General features: G+C 41.1%; 1 protein-coding gene across 1 annotated transcript; it reads left to right on the top strand.

Annotated features, from left to right (window-relative positions):
• The first annotated feature begins 853 nt into the window (after window positions 1–853).
• LOC113504813 (DNA-directed RNA polymerase III subunit RPC1-like) lies at window positions 854–16511 on the top strand. The gene is made up of 27 exons (XM_026887275.1): window positions 854–1058; window positions 1269–1404; window positions 3540–3689; window positions 3776–4117; window positions 4257–4411; window positions 4814–4991; window positions 5303–5440; window positions 5765–5962; window positions 6370–6494; window positions 6958–7069; window positions 7566–7798; window positions 7900–8000; window positions 8433–8568; window positions 9011–9124; window positions 9574–9693; window positions 10184–10263; window positions 10390–10503; window positions 10746–10903; window positions 11395–11567; window positions 11921–12025; window positions 12244–12433; window positions 12675–12893; window positions 13309–13427; window positions 13967–14173; window positions 14556–14649; window positions 14986–15186; window positions 15605–16511. Exons 1-27 carry the CDS (start codon window positions 1015–1017, stop codon window positions 15815–15817), a joined length of 4155 nt encoding a protein of 1384 aa, XP_026743076.1. The 5' UTR covers window positions 854–1014; the 3' UTR covers window positions 15818–16511.
• The last annotated feature ends 122 nt before the right edge of the window (window positions 16512–16633 follow it).

The raw sequence follows: 16633 nt of genomic DNA on the forward strand, positions 1-16633 counted from the left end.
AGGTACTTGGTCAATCAATCTAATTGGTTGATAGGATTCTAGCCGCACTTCAAAACGCTTAAACTTTAGCACAAGGTAAGGCACGCAGAAAAGTAGTTAAGTCCAATGGAGAAGTGCAAGTTGGTGTTGCATATCTTGAGGGTTCCTTATAATTAATAACAAATACTATATAATTAATTAGCTGTTGCCCGCGACTTCGTCCGCGTGGTTAGAAGATTTAAGTTATGATTTATATCTGCCCTGTTTATTCCACATTTTCAATTGTACCTTCGCTCCTATTAGTCGCAGGGTTATGGTAAACAGCCTAAAACCTTCAATTTGAACCAGTAGTTCAAACAAACAAACTCTTCAGCTTTTTATGTATATTAGTATTAGTATAGAAGTATAGATAACAATATTAACAATACTACAGAAACAATAAAGCCGGACTGCCAATTTTGAGGGTGGATTTACTTGTCACGCAAAAACAAAATTGAAAATTTTCCACTACCTTATTTTCATGCAACGTTGCTCAACTACGATATTTATTTTTAGAGTTTTTGCCATAGTGGCAAAAGCATTACATCTGAGAAAATTTCTACTGCGCTTTCACGGTTCATGAGATACAGCTTGGAGACAGACCGACGGATAGACAGCGGTGCGTAGTGATAGAGATAAAAGTACATGTTACGAAATTGAGTAAACTTAACGGCGAGAAATCGATTGAATCGAACTGCGATTGATTTTTTGTCTACTTTCATTGTATGTTATTGACAACGTGTTCATTAAGTTTTCATGGTAGAATTAGTGGATTACAATTTGGTGCGCTCGCTCAGACCATAATTTTAAGCGCTGCGTTCAAGAAAAGATTTAGACATAAAATAATTTGCGAACGCATTTGAAATAGCGAATGTCAATTTGTCAAACAATTTGCGATTGTAGCGGCTTATTGACATCATGAAAATGTTTTATTTTAGTGAATATTGAAAGAAACATTGAATTTATGTTGTACAGTGATTATTGTATCTGGTTAAAATGCCGAAGGAACAGTATCGAGAGACCTATGTAGGGAGAAAGATGTAAGTAAGGTTATGTTTACTTCATCATATGGTTTTAAAAATAATGTTAAAATGAATTTTAGGTTTATTTACAAGCAAAAAGTAATTAAAAATGTGTTTATTATTATAGAAGCCGTATTTTCTTTCTCAGGGATATTTTTTTGTTAGTTAAAAAGGCTACATTTAAAACATTTTTGATGTTTTAATGAATCATATGTGAATGTTTTGCAGATCTCATGTGACATTCAATGTGGACAGCGCGTCAGCTATCCAGCAGGCGGCGCACATCCAGGTCATCACAAAGAACCTATACGCTCAGGATGGACAGCGGGTGCCGGCCGCCTACGGAGTGCTGGACCGGAGAATGGTAAGGACATGATTCAGGGAGAAGGATCTTTCGAGCTTTCTAAATTTTATATTTGAGCAGAGTATGACCATTGAATGTGTTGTTTGGGTTTTAAATAGGGGAGAGGGATGATGGTAACCTGTGCCATGCAGTGTCACATCATAATTTTCTTCAAATCCAAAGTATTTTTAATTTTTTTATTCATACTTATTGTAAAGTATAGACTATAAGAGTATTCTGTTATCTGTGGTAAAAGACACCTAGTGTAAAACTTGTGTACTAAATATATATAGTTTCCGTATCCAACATGGACCGTTACTCATTTCTTTATAAACCCTCAATAAATCAATAATCACCACGTTACATGGTGTCAGAATTGCTAATAAACGTGCAAAATAAAAGAAAATATATGAAAAAGCTGTAAAATGGCTACGAACGACGCAGTATCCGGAATAAGTCAATGAACTTCCCACAGAACTACAACACTATTTTAACTTTAAAGAAGAATTGAGTTATCACAAAGGAATAATTTTCAAAGGAAATAAAATTGTAGTACCAAAATCACAGATCCCTAAAATGCTAAAGAATATTCATCAAGGACATGCAGGTATACACAGCTGTTTAAGAAGAGCACGACAAATTCTCTACTGGAAGGGACAATATGATGATATCATAAAACTAGTTAAAACCTGCTCTGTCTGTGAACAAACACAAAAAGACAATATTAAAGATATAGTGCTAATTAAAAAGATTCCTACACTTCCATGGCAAATAGTTGCATCTGATCTATTTGAATTAAAAGGAAAAACTTACCTTGTAATCTGTGACAGCTACTCTGGTTATTTAGATTTTCAACAGCTAAAAGGTCAGTCTTCATATGAAGTTATAGAACAACTGAAAAGATGGTTTGCTGTACATGGAATACCCGAAGAGCTACAAACTGACAATGGAACACAATACATGTCTAGAGAATTCAAAATCTTTCAAAAAGAGTGGAAATTTAACCATGTCACATCCAGTCCACATCACCATCAAGGCAACGGGCTCGCCGAAAAAGCAGTTCAAGTAGCCAAGAACATATTGAAAAAATGTAGGATTGACAAGTCCGACGTTCAACTAGCTTTATTAAACTGGAGAAATACACCAAGAAATGATATTTTAGGTTCACCGAACCAACGGCTATACAGCAGAATAACCAGATCTCCATTACCTATAAAAGACAGTAACCTGAAACCAAAAATAATGCAAGGCGTCACAGCTGAACTAAAACGATTAAGAGAACAACAAGCCATTTACAGTAATAAGCACACTAAAAGACCAGACCATTTTGAAATTAATGAAAAAGTCAGACACAAAGTTGCTCATCGCCACTGGGAAGGGCCAGAGTGATAGAAAAGCCTGAAGGTCTACCGAGATCCGTAATCATTCAAACTGATCAAGGCCAAATCCTACGTAGAAACTTCAGTCATCTGCACAAGACACAAGCAGACATTACTAGCAACAGAGTGGTAGTCCCTGAAACTAAATACACAGATGAACCAGCAGTACAACAGGTTCCAGCACAAGAACAATCACCAGCTGTTCCTAAGTCACTCCCAGCATCAACAAGCTCGTCACCAAACACTTCTAATCATTCGCAGAAGTCAGACATGGCTCAACCAGCGACAGCACTAAGAACATCAAGATTTGGTAGAATAATTAAACCAGTAAATAGACTTGATCTTTAACAATACTCAAATTAGTTATTAAATATTATTTTATAAGTTATATTATGTTGTGCTGTGCAATTTATGATTATAGGTAATTAGTTAAGTATTAATATAATAGTATGTTTAGAAAACAATGTTTTTAGTTTACAAAGAAAGGGAGATGTAAAGTATAGACTATAAGAGTATTCTGTTATCTGTGGTAAAAGACACCTAGTGTAAAACTTGTGTACTAAATATATATAGTTTCCGTATCCAACATGGACCGTTACTCATTTCTTTATAAACCCTCAATAAATCAATAATCACCACGTTACACTTATTACCATTAAAAGATATGCTATTTTTTTTAATGATAAGCTGCCATAATAATTTTAAATATATTTTTGTCTATGTTTTGTATAAAGCAGGACAGTACAGAGCAACATTTAATCATGTATTGAATTCTAGGGTACAAACCAAAAGGATGCCAACTGTGAGACATGTGGGCTGGGTTTGGCCGAGTGTGTTGGGCACTACGGGTACATAGAGCTGGCTCTCCCCGTCTTCCATGTTGGCTACTTCAGATCCATCATCACTATACTGCAGACAATTTGTAAAGTAAGTTCTCACTGAGTTATTCTGTACCAATAATAAATTTTTATGAATTATATTTTCAAGATATATTGCAACTTTTTTTTTACCAGGTTTGTGCAAAAGTTATGTTAGCAGAACCATTAAAGAAATCATTTCGGCGAAAATTCATGAATCCGGAGCTCTCCTACTTGCACAAGAAGAATCTCCGAGCTGCTGTCCTGAAAAAAGCCAAGACCTGTAGCAAGTGTCCATACTGCGAGTCCTTAAATGGCATGGTGAAGAAGAGTTCAGCCGGGATATTGAAGATAGTTCACGAGAAGTACAGGGCTAAGAAACCTACGGACCCGTTAGTGAAGCGGGTGCTCAAGGACTTCCATGAAGCAAAGGAATCTAACAAGGAGTTGGCATCCATGATCAACAGTGGGCTTATTATTGAGATGAGTCCGTTGGAGGTGGGTATCTTTACTATTCAAAGCATATAAACTATGGTCAATTCCTAAATACATTTTCTATTAAAAAAAGTGTAATTTTTTTTTAGTTTATATAGATTTCATAATTCCTCCCCTCCAATTATTAGTATTTTTGCCCCAGGTACTGAACTTGTTCCGTCGCATCCCTGACGAGGACATCGCCCTGCTGGGCATGAATCCGAAGCTGTCGCGGCCTGAGGACCTGATCCTCACGCGGCTGCCGGTACCGCCCCTCTGCATCAGACCCAGTGTGGTCTCCGAGATAAAGGCTGGCACGTAAGTCTTGGATAGCGAAAGATTAATTTTCATGGTGATAGTATAGATTTTCTAAAAGCAAAAGTCGTCATTACAATGGAAATAATGCTAGTATCCCCCAGGTTTACATTCATATTGCAGGTTTGACAAAAAAAAGCATTTATTCTGCCCATAAACATTCGTCCCAAACAGCAATTTAATACACTACATGTTGCCAGTGTTGATTCAGTGTTGCAATTCCTTACTACGAGAGATGTTATTTTTTTAAAGAATAATAATAGTCAAGGTTCCAATGTGTGATACCAAACTTAGTCTATGTTGTTGTGTAGCCCAAGTGTATAACTTAACTGATAACTCAATAACACTCCAACAAAAATCATCTACAGCAGTTTAGACAGATTACTAATATACGTAATATAACAGCAACGAAGACGATCTAACGATGAAGCAGTCAGAGATCCTGCTCATCAACGACGTGATCTCCCGCCACATCGCGAGCGGCGGCAAGAGCGAGCTGGTGCAGGAGGACTGGGACTACCTGCAGCTGCACGCCGCGCTATACATCAACAGCGAGATGTCCGGGATACCGCTGTCCATGCAGGTATAGGAATATTTACCTGTCTGTCATTTTGCCGGAGGAATTTGAACTTTACTGCTCTAATAAAAGGGTTGTTTTTTGTTAGCTGTTGTCATCAGTTCATAGGATTTTTGTCAGAAGAATTTGAGCTCTATTGCGTTGAAACAAGGTTCGTTTTGTTAATTGCTGTTATTATTTGGAACATGTACGTTTTGAGGTTTAAGATGATCAATGTTACCTCTATTTTTTTATCCTTTGTGATTCTGTGGTCATCAAAAATAATGTTCTCATTAGTTATAATTATTTGATAATTTAGACATTATTATTTCTACTAGCCTAAGAAGCCTGGTCGCGGGCTGGTGCAGCGGCTGAAGGGCAAGCAGGGTCGCTTCCGCGGGAACCTCTCTGGCAAGCGCGTGGACTTCTCAAGCCGGACTGTCATCTCGCCGGACCCCAACCTGCAGATCCAAGAGGTACAACTAAAATGACGGCAATATTTCGGTTGAGTGTCACTTGGCTAGAGGTACCCAGTTACATGGGCTGTGGAGCCCTGGAGGCCTATCGCATCAGATTGCAGCTGATTGATTCTAAATCACTGAACTCTTGCAATCTATTTTGGATTTAGAACTTACGCGTCATAAGGGATTTAACCCTTGGTTGTACAAATGTTTGTCCGACGCGTGGATCAAACTCACAATACGTCGCTCACAGTGTGTTTTTCCTGCTGAAATATACCACTCAGTTTCTACTAGCATCATCAGATGATATATGAACTTTTCGATTCTCCCTTCCTATAGGTGGGAGTACCAGTCCATGTCGCCAAGATCCTCACATACCCGGAGCGGGTGTTCCCGGCCAACCTGCAGTGGCTGCGCAAGCTGGTCTGCAACGGGCCAGACCTGCACCCTGGCGCCAACTACGTGCAGCAGCGCGGCCTGAAACACAAGAAGTACCTGAAGTACGGAAACAGGGAGAAGATAGCGCAGGAACTTAAGGTACTTCCTTGAGGTTTGCTGTAAGAGAACCCAACTTCGGGTTAAACTCACCTTTGTTCATGAACTTTCCAAGAACATATTGTCCAAGTGTGTATTTTAGATACTTCTTCGGGGTGGTATTAACTTTTTTTTTTTTGTGTAGTGAGAGTGGAGATAATTATTTTGGATTTATATTGGGTAAAATGACCCAGTATTTGCTCTGGATAGAATCGCGAATGCAATAGGCCGTGTGTTTTTAAAGAGTTTTTTTAGACTTATTTGATATTGCGATCTCCTCTTGAAGTCGATAGTTCAAATTTGCTGGGATATACAAAATATGGCTTAAAAAATACAAAACCCTATAAACCGAACTGTAAACTTGTATCAGAGTATGTCTGACTGGGTGTATGTTGTTGTGTCGTGCTCAGTGCGGCGACGTGGTGGAGCGCCACCTGGTGGACGGCGACGTGGTGCTGTTCAACCGCCAGCCCTCGCTGCACAAGCTGTCCATCATGTGCCACCGCGCCAAGGTGCAGCCGCAGAGGACCTTCAGGTACTGACACTAACAACACTTAAAACTACAACTTTTGAAGAAAACTACATTGTCTGGACTTTAAAAGAAGCGATGATCCCTGAGTTTGTTTCGAGGTTTCTTGTCATGGTAGCCAGCAAGGAAATGTTGACTCCAGCTAGCTGAAGATATGACATATAAAAGTGATGATATCTTTTCTATTTACAGATTTTTTTTTGATTTCATAATTACTAACTAGCCTAAGTTTCAGATAATTAGTTGTTTAAAAATTATGTTGCTGTTCTGTGCTTTTCAGCGTGTATTATATTTTTTTCTAAGTATTACTGTAATTTAATATCAAAGTCAAAATGAATATTAATCTTGTGTTTGTGAGGACGGTTGCGAGTGTGTGTAAGTATGTGTTTGTGTGTGTTTTTTAGGTCCTACTATTAGTAGTATCTAAAACTCATATTAGTTATTGCTCTTACCATCTGATCTTCTATAGGTTCAACGAGTGCGTATGTACACCATACAACGCTGATTTCGACGGTGATGAGATGAACATGCATCTGCCGCAGACGGAGGAGGCGCGGGCCGAGGCGCTCATACTTATGGGGGTAAGTAGTCATGTGTATTGACTGTTGTTGTTGTATTTGAATGTAAGAAAAGAGAAGGAAATTTGGGAAAAATTGATTGAGGAAGGCAGCATGACGCATAAAGCGGATGTATGAGTAATTTTTAAGGTGTCGTATCGAAGATTAAAGCAGAATCCTATTTGTAAGGCCCCGCTGTCTATCCGTCCGAGATGTGTTTCTGTTGCTAAGCTAAGTTATAGTTTGAAACTTAAGACATTTTTCCCGCGTTATTATAAACTCAGTTTGTTATTTGTATGTTTGTTTGTACTTCCGGTTCGATTTTTGTAACTCAATTTTGAGGCGCTGCCCGATAAGGTAGCTGGCTGAAATTTTCAGGGTAGCTTCAAACCCGATCACAATGCAATTTACAATTATACAACTGTATCGATTTTGATAAGATTTTTTAAATCCTCTAGCTCTTTTTGTCTATATTTGTTATTTCAAATTTGTCACGTTTAACTCGGTGTTTGTCCGTCAGAACAAGTCGAACCTGGTGACGCCGCGCAACGGCGAGCTGCTGATCGCGGCCACGCAGGACTTCATCACGGGCGGCTACCTGCTGACGCAGCGCGACACGTTCCTGTCGCGCGGCGAGGCGGCGCAGCTGGCGGCGTGCCTGCTGGCCGGGCCCGACGCCGCGCTGCCGCTGCGCCTGCCGCCGCCCGCCATACTCAAGCCCAGACTGCTCTGGACCGGGAAGCAGATCTTCAGGTCACTATTCTAAACAGATTTTGAAAAAAGGGACTTAGACGAGAATGCACAAAGTGTTTGCCATAGTTTTATCCTAATTGATTTGTTTTTGTTTTTTACAGTTTGATAATGAAACCCAACGAAAAATGTGAAGTGAAAGCCAATTTGGAGGTTAAAGGCAAGAACTACACCGGGAACAAGGATATGTGTGTACAGGACTCGTGTGAGTATTACCTCATGTACACACTTTACATTGCTTCATCACCCTATTAAGGAACTAGACTTGTTATTGATAAGGTTTTACTGGCTGGTCATGTATATACTAAATTATGCTAATGTTCTAGTTATTAAGGTGTAAATAAACTATATATAATATATTATATTATAGTAAAAAAATCTATGATTTGATTCGAATTATCTGGACTAATTTTAATGAAAGTTTACGAGCATGTATGTAAATGAGGTGGTGCAAACGGTTACGTCAAATAATTGCTAGCCGATAGAGTAGATAGTTTAACTGTGTGAATTTTTCGCTATGCAAAAATAGCAAAAAAATTGATTCGGTTATGGACGAAATCCGATCAACAATAGAACTTTTGCCCTCTAAGTGAATACGGACTGATAAACAATGCGTGAAGTATATGTTATGTTACAGATGTGATAATAAGGAACTCGGAGCTGCTGTGCGGGTCCATGGACAAGAGCACGCTGGGCTCGGGCACCAAGAGCAGCATCTTCTACATCCTGCTGCGGGACTGGGGCGAGGAGTACGCCGTCAGGGGCATGTGGAGGTAACATGAGAACAGATTGAATGGCAGTTTGAATGATATTCAACCACAAGTAATATCGAGAATGCAGGACACTTTTCATCGGCTGTGCACCCTATATCATTTGGGACTGATAACTGATGACTAATTTCTAAAATCGTATTAATAGTTTTAGAGACCACGCACCTTCTTCTCGTTGTGAAACATATATTATAACTGCTCCACTCCTTTTAACGTAGCGTGATGGTGATGTCCTATATACATCTTCAATACATGGGCTATCTTACTCTGTAAGAATTTTTCAAATCTTACTAGTAGTCCTGAGATTAGCGCGTTCAAAGAAATAAACTCCTTAGCTTTATAATTTTAATCTAGATTACTTTCTCTCCTTATAGAAATTGAATGAAGTACCACAATGATAATATAAAACTTTGGGATATAGATTTAAACAGCAATTTGTCTCTAGGTTAGCGCGGATGGCCTCCAGCTACATGATGAACAGAGGATTCAGTTTCGGCATCATCGACGTCACGCCCGGCAAGAAACTCATTGAGGCCAAGAACAAGCTACTGGAGTCTGGGTCAGTATGCAAACATATAGCCCTGGAACAGAAGCTATGCCTCATTAGATGAGAGAGGACTACACCCACCCTTACGTCTAAATCGGTGTAGTAGTATTTCTGCTGTGCAATTTACAACTATAAAACAGTTGGTTCGATTTTGATAAAATTTGAATGGAGTAACATTTAAAACGTGGGTTTTTAGAATTTATAAATTTTTATTACAAATTATGGAATGCAATCAATAATTCTGTATTCAGTATTTAATAACGCGTACCAGTACTAATGCGTATCTATCGGGATCTAGTTTCGATCGCAAACGCACTCTTTAATTATTCTTTTTGCTGTTTCGATCATATCCATCACAAAGGTAACTTATTGTTTTTTAACCTGTATAATATTTGGCAAAAGGTTTGTGATGGGAACCTTTGGTAACCTTTGTCACATATTCTGTTGTTGTGTGTACGTAGTTACTCGAAGTGCGACGGCTACATCCTGGAGATGGAGAAGGGCACGCTGCAGTGCCAGCCCGGCTGCACCATGGAGGAGTCGCTGGAGGCCGTCATGCTCAGCGAGCTCAGCAGCATCAGGTATACCAACAGCGGCAACAGCGGCAACTATATTATATTATTTATTATTATAAACTCACACACTATCCTTACCTAATACAATAGTGGTTAGCAAACACACAACAAACAAAATAACTATTAACACACTTCAAAAATATACTTTCAAAACGAGCTCACTTGTTCAAAATGAAATCATTTATTCTTAAAATAAGATATTTTATCACTTTAACATGTCGTTTTTGAGAAAGCTGGAGACCCTGAGAAGAAATGTGGAAACAATCTCAAAGGTCTCTTTTAAAGTCAAGACAATTTTAAAATGCGAGTTAGTGTATAGACATCTAGTACATCTGCTCTTAGCATCCAGATATTGTACACTTTTTTCTGCTTCACCTAAAGTATTTGATGGTATCCCTTAAAAAAGTGTTGTCAAACTAATTTAAGGCAAATCAGTAGGAATGACTTATTTAGACTTAACTATTTAATATAATAAAATACTTAACTATTTCTCCAGAGAGTTGGCGGCTAAGGCGTGTTTCCGTGAGCTCCATCCCACTAACGCGCCGCTTATTATGGCACAGAGTGGTTCTAAAGGCGAGTACACTTTTATTACTAATCTATCACACACGAAAATCAACCCTAACCCCGTTACAATAGAGTCGTTTTTCGTATTTCACCGACTTTGACCATTAATGACGTGTTATGTGTGTGTGGTTCCAGGGTCCAACATCAACATATCTCAGATGATCGCGTGTGTGGGCCAGCAGGCGCTGAACGGCAAGCGCGTGCCCAACGGCTTCGAAGACCGATCTCTACCACACTTTGAGAGGCACTGTGAGTTACTGTTAAATTAAAATGAAGCTAATGTATTTTACATTGGATATACTTTCGGTTAATTCTAAATTGCTATTTAATGTCTATTTTTCTGTACAATTTACACGCTTTCCTTTGATCTCCTAGAGTCATCGACCGATATGGATTAAAAAAAAAACTATTCTTTTAAAACTCGTGTAAGGATTTGCCCAAATAAAATCACCAATACTTATATATTTTCAAATTGTGTGTGATCGCTGCAGCCAAGATCCCAGCAGCCCGTGGCTTCGTGGAGAACAGCTTCTACTCCGGTCTGACGCCCACCGAGTTCTTCTTCCACACGATGGGCGGGCGGGAAGGTCTCGTCGACACCGCCGTCAAGACTGCCGAGACTGGCTACCTGCAGCGGAGACTTGTCAAGGTACTTACAAAACTACTGTTTTAGATCCCATGCCCATGTCTTTGTGCATGTGAATTGTATGTTTTTGAAACCCCCCGCGACACAAGGATAAAATTTCTTAATGCAGGACTCGTTTCGTTTTAATAAAATAAAAAAACTGCTTCGCCTCCCCGTTTCTCTTCCAGACCTAGGATAGAAAAAGTTGTGTACTTTATTCTCCCAAATTATCCCAAAGCATAAGGTTCACCACGTGACTTGATTTGGAAGAAAAGTGTCTGAGAAGAATTGTTGAGCACAGTTTTAATGTAATCTGTCTTCTTCGTGACTTAAATTTTTCAAGTGGTCGCGTTTATTACGTTCTGGGTCGGGTAGCATACAGCTTTTGCAACACCCACACTAATACATGTATTGCAATTTCACAAAAATCCACACCCAGACTAAGAACAAGCTTTTGCGGATTACATAAAAACGTTGTTCTACGCGTCAATACACGTGTACACTATATTTTCTAGTCTCTGGAAGACTTAGTCCTGCACTACGACATGACAGTCCGCAACGCGATGGGCGAGGTGGTGGAGTTCCGCTACGGGAGCGACGGGCTCGACCCCTCCTACATGGAGGGCCGCGACCGGCCCGTGGACCTGCCCAGGGTGCTGGCAGACGTGCGGGCCAACTACCTGTCCAGGTGATACATGAGCTACTGGGTCGGAAGACTAGGAAGACCTAATCTAGAATAACAGTCCATTAGAAAGAATGTTCCAATAGGGGAATAGCCGGTGTTTAATACAACGATGGGTTTCCATGCCTACAGTACCACCGAGCGCGCATATATTCCATTGGTTTAAGGTCTTAAAAAAATCTCTGTGTGTCGTTTAGTTGAAAAACCCAGTTTTTGAATATGATTCTTCGACGTTCCAAATAAGCTAATAAATGGATGCTCACGCCGCACATTGCCTCATCAGTGACTAGATTTGATATAAGCACTTTTAAAATGACCTCACAAGTGCATTTTTAATTATTGTGCTATTCCTGTGACAGGGAAGAAGACCCATTAGACGGTGACGGTATAATCCTGGCTGCGGAGGAGACGCTGGCACTGGACGACTTCAAGACGTGCACGCAGGAGTTCAAGAACGAGCTGCTGTGAGTAACACATAAACAACCTTATTTTTATTACGTGTAGGTTTATTGTAGAATAGCAACATCTGTAATGTTTTTGTTGGTGGAGGTTTTCATGGACCTTTATTATAAAACGTCTGTCTGCATTACTCAGTTTTATTGTAAGGTTTTAACAAGTATTTTGACTAGTATACCCCAGTCTGGTTTAGACAGTTGTATGATATCTCTACATGTTGTTGTAGAACCTTCCTGAAGGAGATAGCGGAGAAGGTCCGCCGCCTGCGCGCGCGCTACGCCCGCTGCGGCAGCATCGTGAAGCAGCTGCAGCGGCTGACGCTGACGCAGCTGGTGCAGTTCCTGCGCGTGTGCCACCACAAGTACCAGCGCAGCGTCATCGAGCCCGGGACCGCCGTCGGCGCACTCGCCGCGCAGGTACTAACGACATATACTATTATTGAGTAGGTCTGAAGCTCGTTTCCAATAATTTCGCCGGAATAGATGAACGTATTACGTTACGTACGTACGAACGTATGCCGTTACGTAACGGCATATAATAAAGATTAATTCTATCAGGCCAACTCACCTTAGAACTCCCTTTTCTCTACGAGTAAAAGTATATGCGTATTTAATGATTAATGTCGACTCACCCCTCATTTTTACCAACATTCCGCAGAGTATCGGAGAGCCCGGTACACAGATGACCCTCAAAACCTTCCACTTCGCCGGCGTCGCCTCCATGAACATCACGCAGGGGGTGCCGCGAGTGAAGGAGATCATCAACGCGTCGCGGAACATCTCCACGCCCATCATCACCGCCGAGCTGCTGCAGCCGCACGACCAGGAGTTCGCCAGGAGGGTCAAGGGCAGGGTCGAGAAGACCACGCTGGGAGAGGTCAGATAGTACAAAACACGAGAACACAACTATAGCTATGATAGTCTTTTATAATTTACAACGGCTATTCCTTTTTAAGCAAACAAATTTCTAGTTAGAAAAAAGAGTTTAAAGTCCTCGAAAATAAATTTCAAACAAATCTTAACTCTGCAGTGTTTTTAAGCAGAGCTCCTATGACCACTGACCAGCTCTAGTAGCAGATAAAAGCTTGAAAAAAATCTCTCGTACTAAGTAAAGCCCTCCTGCTGTCACGGGGAACATTCACAATCATGCAAGTCACATACACAAGACACCCGGACACAGAATAAGCAATCGTTTGTCGATCGAACCCGCGATACGTTACGCCCAGTGGTGACCTATACGGTATACCACTCCGCTTTCCGTTTAATAAAGTTAGGCATATGTATGGTTCCAGATCACGACGTACATAGACGAGGTGTACTTACCGTCGGAGTGCTTCCTGCTGATCCGGCTCGACGCCGAGAGGATCCGACTGCTCTCGCTGGAGGTCAATGTTGACTCCATCGTCTACTCGTGAGTACTGCAAGGCCTATTTAATTAGCAGCCGTAATTATAAAACAGTGGGATTGGGTCGGTCACTTCAGTGGCTTGGATAGTAACCGCTGAGAATTAGTCGCGGTGAACGGTCTACTAAACGGTGGCGAATCGATCTAAATGGATTTAAATGGCTACCTCTTGGGCTGGTTTCCAAGTGGCCCAGGACAGAATCATGCGACATACAAATCGAGAAAGGAATTGCGGGAAAGCCTTTACCTAGTAGTGGTACCCAGTGAGCTATTTAGAAAAGAATGTTTATAAGATTCAGACTGAGTGAAAAGTCCTTGATGGTCATGCTGTCTTTGTCTCTCTCAATTCTTCCTCTGTTCTTTTCTTTTTGATGGGAATTCATCTAATGACTCCTTTTGCTTTGTGTTGAGCAGAAGAGAATGTCAGACTCCTACTGACTAAAACCATCCATGCTCCTTCCTTTGCCCTTCGCGTACCGGGGCCACGGTAACTCTTTCGGCCAATACCACTGCCCCGGCTGTATATACAGGTGTTGTAATATACAGGATCTGCACGTCGAAGCTGAAGGTGAAGCCTGCGAGCGTGCAGGTGGTGTCGGACTGGGCCATCAAGGTGTCGGGCGAGGGCCGCGCGGGCTGGCTCAGCCACGCGCTGGCGCAGCTGGCGCGCGCGCTGCCCGCCGTCGTCGTCAAGGGGCTGCCGCAGGTCGCGCGGGCCGTCATCGCTGCTGATGATAATGATGCGATACCCAGGTATACACAGACAACACGTAAAAATATGGTACCTATCCTAAAAATACCCACCCGCTCTTTCACTCGCACAAATTTTGAACGGCTCGACCGATTTTTATCAAAACAAACAAAGAACGTCCACAAAAACTAGAACATAATTCTCTTTTAATATAAAACAAACTAAATAGCTATGGTGACACACAGGGCAAGACAGACAAACATGTCAAACTTCTAACTTTCGTTTGGGGGGGTTAATAACTTGGGGGAATTAAATCTGACTTCCTCATTCCAATTTTACTGGATAATACTCACTTTATGCCATAGTCAGATTTTATTAATTATCATAAGGCTTAAGATTAAATACACAGAATCGGCAATAATTATATTTGTTTTGTATTAACAGATACAAGCTCTGTGTGGAAGGCGACGGTTTGCGAGACGTCATAGCTACTTACGGAGTAGACGGCACCAAGACCACGTCTAATAATATTTTAGAGGTATGTGCATTGGACAGGGCTGGGCTGGCTTAGATAGCGAAGATACGTTATGTAGCGACTTTACTCATTGCAATGAAAAGCAGAGAGTATATTTTTTATTTACTACGCAGAAAGCACTATGAAGTGGATCATATTTGCAATTAATTAAAACCCTGGTCAGGAATCTAATCTGTGACTCCTGGCAATGTCAAAGGTTCGTGGTCTGGTTATTGGTCGCACACCAAGAATTTGCGAAAGTGTCGATCACCAACAGATGCAGGTGTGGCCGAGCTCTAATATGGTTGCCTGGAAGAAGCCTGCCTTTTTATCTAACTAAGCATGTAACGTATACCGCAGGTTTACTCGACGCTGGGCATCGAGGCGGCCAAGTCGACGATCATCAGCGAGATCCAGGCGGTGATGGCGGGCCACGGCATGAGCGTGGACCGGCGCCACGTGGAGCTGCTGGCGGGGCAGATGACGGCGCGCGGCGAGGTGCTGGGCATCACGCGCTACGGGCTCGCGCGCATGAAGGAGTCCGTGCTCAACCTGGCCAGCGTGCGTACCGCATGCTCTGTAGCCCGATTAGCTAGTGTACAACTGCGCTAGTGCAATCGTTTGTCGTTACGGAATGAATATTCCAAAAGTCACTCGATCAAGTCAAAAGTTACTATGTGTGGGATAGGAATGACATACTTTTTGTATAAATGTTTTCTTCTGACATGTCAGTTAAACATAATTAGCTGTTGCTCGTGCTTTCGCCTGCTGATATCGGCTATAGCTGCAATAACATTTTACTCCTATACGGATAAAATTAACTTTCTAAACAAATTTCATCGAAATCGGTCCTGACGTTTGAGCATGAAGTGGTAGCATACACACTTATATAAATGTATAAATAATAACGTCCTGACAAACTTCAGCCTCCGTAGCTGGCACTAACACACACATATTTTCATCGTACATTTGCCTCCAGTTCGAGAAGACAGCGGACCACCTATTCGACGCGGCGTACTACGGACAGACGGACAGCATCGAGGGCGTGTCGGAGTCCATCATCCTGGGCGTGCCGGCGGGCATCGGGACGGGAGTGCTGCAGCTGCTGCAGGCCGCGCCGCGGGACACGCCGCTGCAGACAAGGGAACTGCTCTTCGACGTGCCCGAGTACCATACCTCTATATGGGAGTAGGGTGCTTGGATCCCTTGGAGCAAGTCTCGGCGCGCGTGTGTGTGACTGCATATAATTGTATAGGTTCTATTTTCACAGACTAAAAAAGTGCGTCACGCTTAGACTGTCGTCTACGCTGCACCTTAAGATAGGTGATATTTCTACAATGGATTATAATTATCATTTAAGAGAGAGGTTGAATATTAGATACCTTAATTATTACTGCTAACAGACTTGTTCCCATGTTAATCTACTTAAGGACTGGCAGCGATAATTTATTTTAGCATCACTAAATTAAAAAAATATTATTATTAAAATGTCTCCCCCTGTCTCCCCTTCAAGCAAACTACTCGCTGGCTTAAAGACAGATAAAATGATACATATTCCTCAATTTTCTATAGCCATCACTTTTTGATAAGTCTCGTAACTTATTCCTGTCAGTAATTCCAATTTTCTATTTATTTATTTTAGCATCATGGAGGACTGATAACTTAAAAAATCAGATAAAGAACAGTAATTTAGACTTCCAGATTATATTTCTACATAATTGTGTAGAAATGTCACCTGTCATAAAACAATAGAGTATTTGTACAGTTATTTATAAGTTAGATTATAATGGAGATTGTTAACCCGGAACTAAACGTGTGATAGACGACTGTTGGCCTAATCTGTTACGATATTCTTAAGCTTTAAATAAAAACGTTTTTATGAAATATCTATTTATTTATTTTCAGATTTTTGTGTGTTACTTTGTTTTACAATTATTAAATGATGTAACGGTTTACTCACGCGTATTTATCGGGGTAGCCCGACTAGTTTCGGACCCAACCGGAGTCC

Source organism: Trichoplusia ni, chromosome 23, assembly GCF_003590095.1.
Source record: "Trichoplusia ni isolate ovarian cell line Hi5 chromosome 23, tn1, whole genome shotgun sequence".
Taxonomy (NCBI): domain Eukaryota; kingdom Metazoa; phylum Arthropoda; class Insecta; order Lepidoptera; family Noctuidae; genus Trichoplusia; species Trichoplusia ni.

What these genes read in the sequence shown, in the direction of transcription:
- LOC113504813 (XM_026887275.1), top strand. Translation starts at nt 1,015, where the DNA reads ATGCCGAAGGAACAGTATCGAGAGACCTATGTAGGGAGAAAGAT. An exon ending in GCCGTCAGGGGCATGTGGAG is followed by an intron (nt 8,569 to 9,010) that starts GTAACATGAGAA and finishes ATTTGTCTCTAG; the next exon opens with GTTAGCGCGGATGGCCTCCA. An exon ending in AGCGAGCTCAGCAGCATCAG is followed by an intron (nt 9,694 to 10,183) that starts GTATACCAACAG and finishes CTATTTCTCCAG; the next exon opens with AGAGTTGGCGGCTAAGGCGT.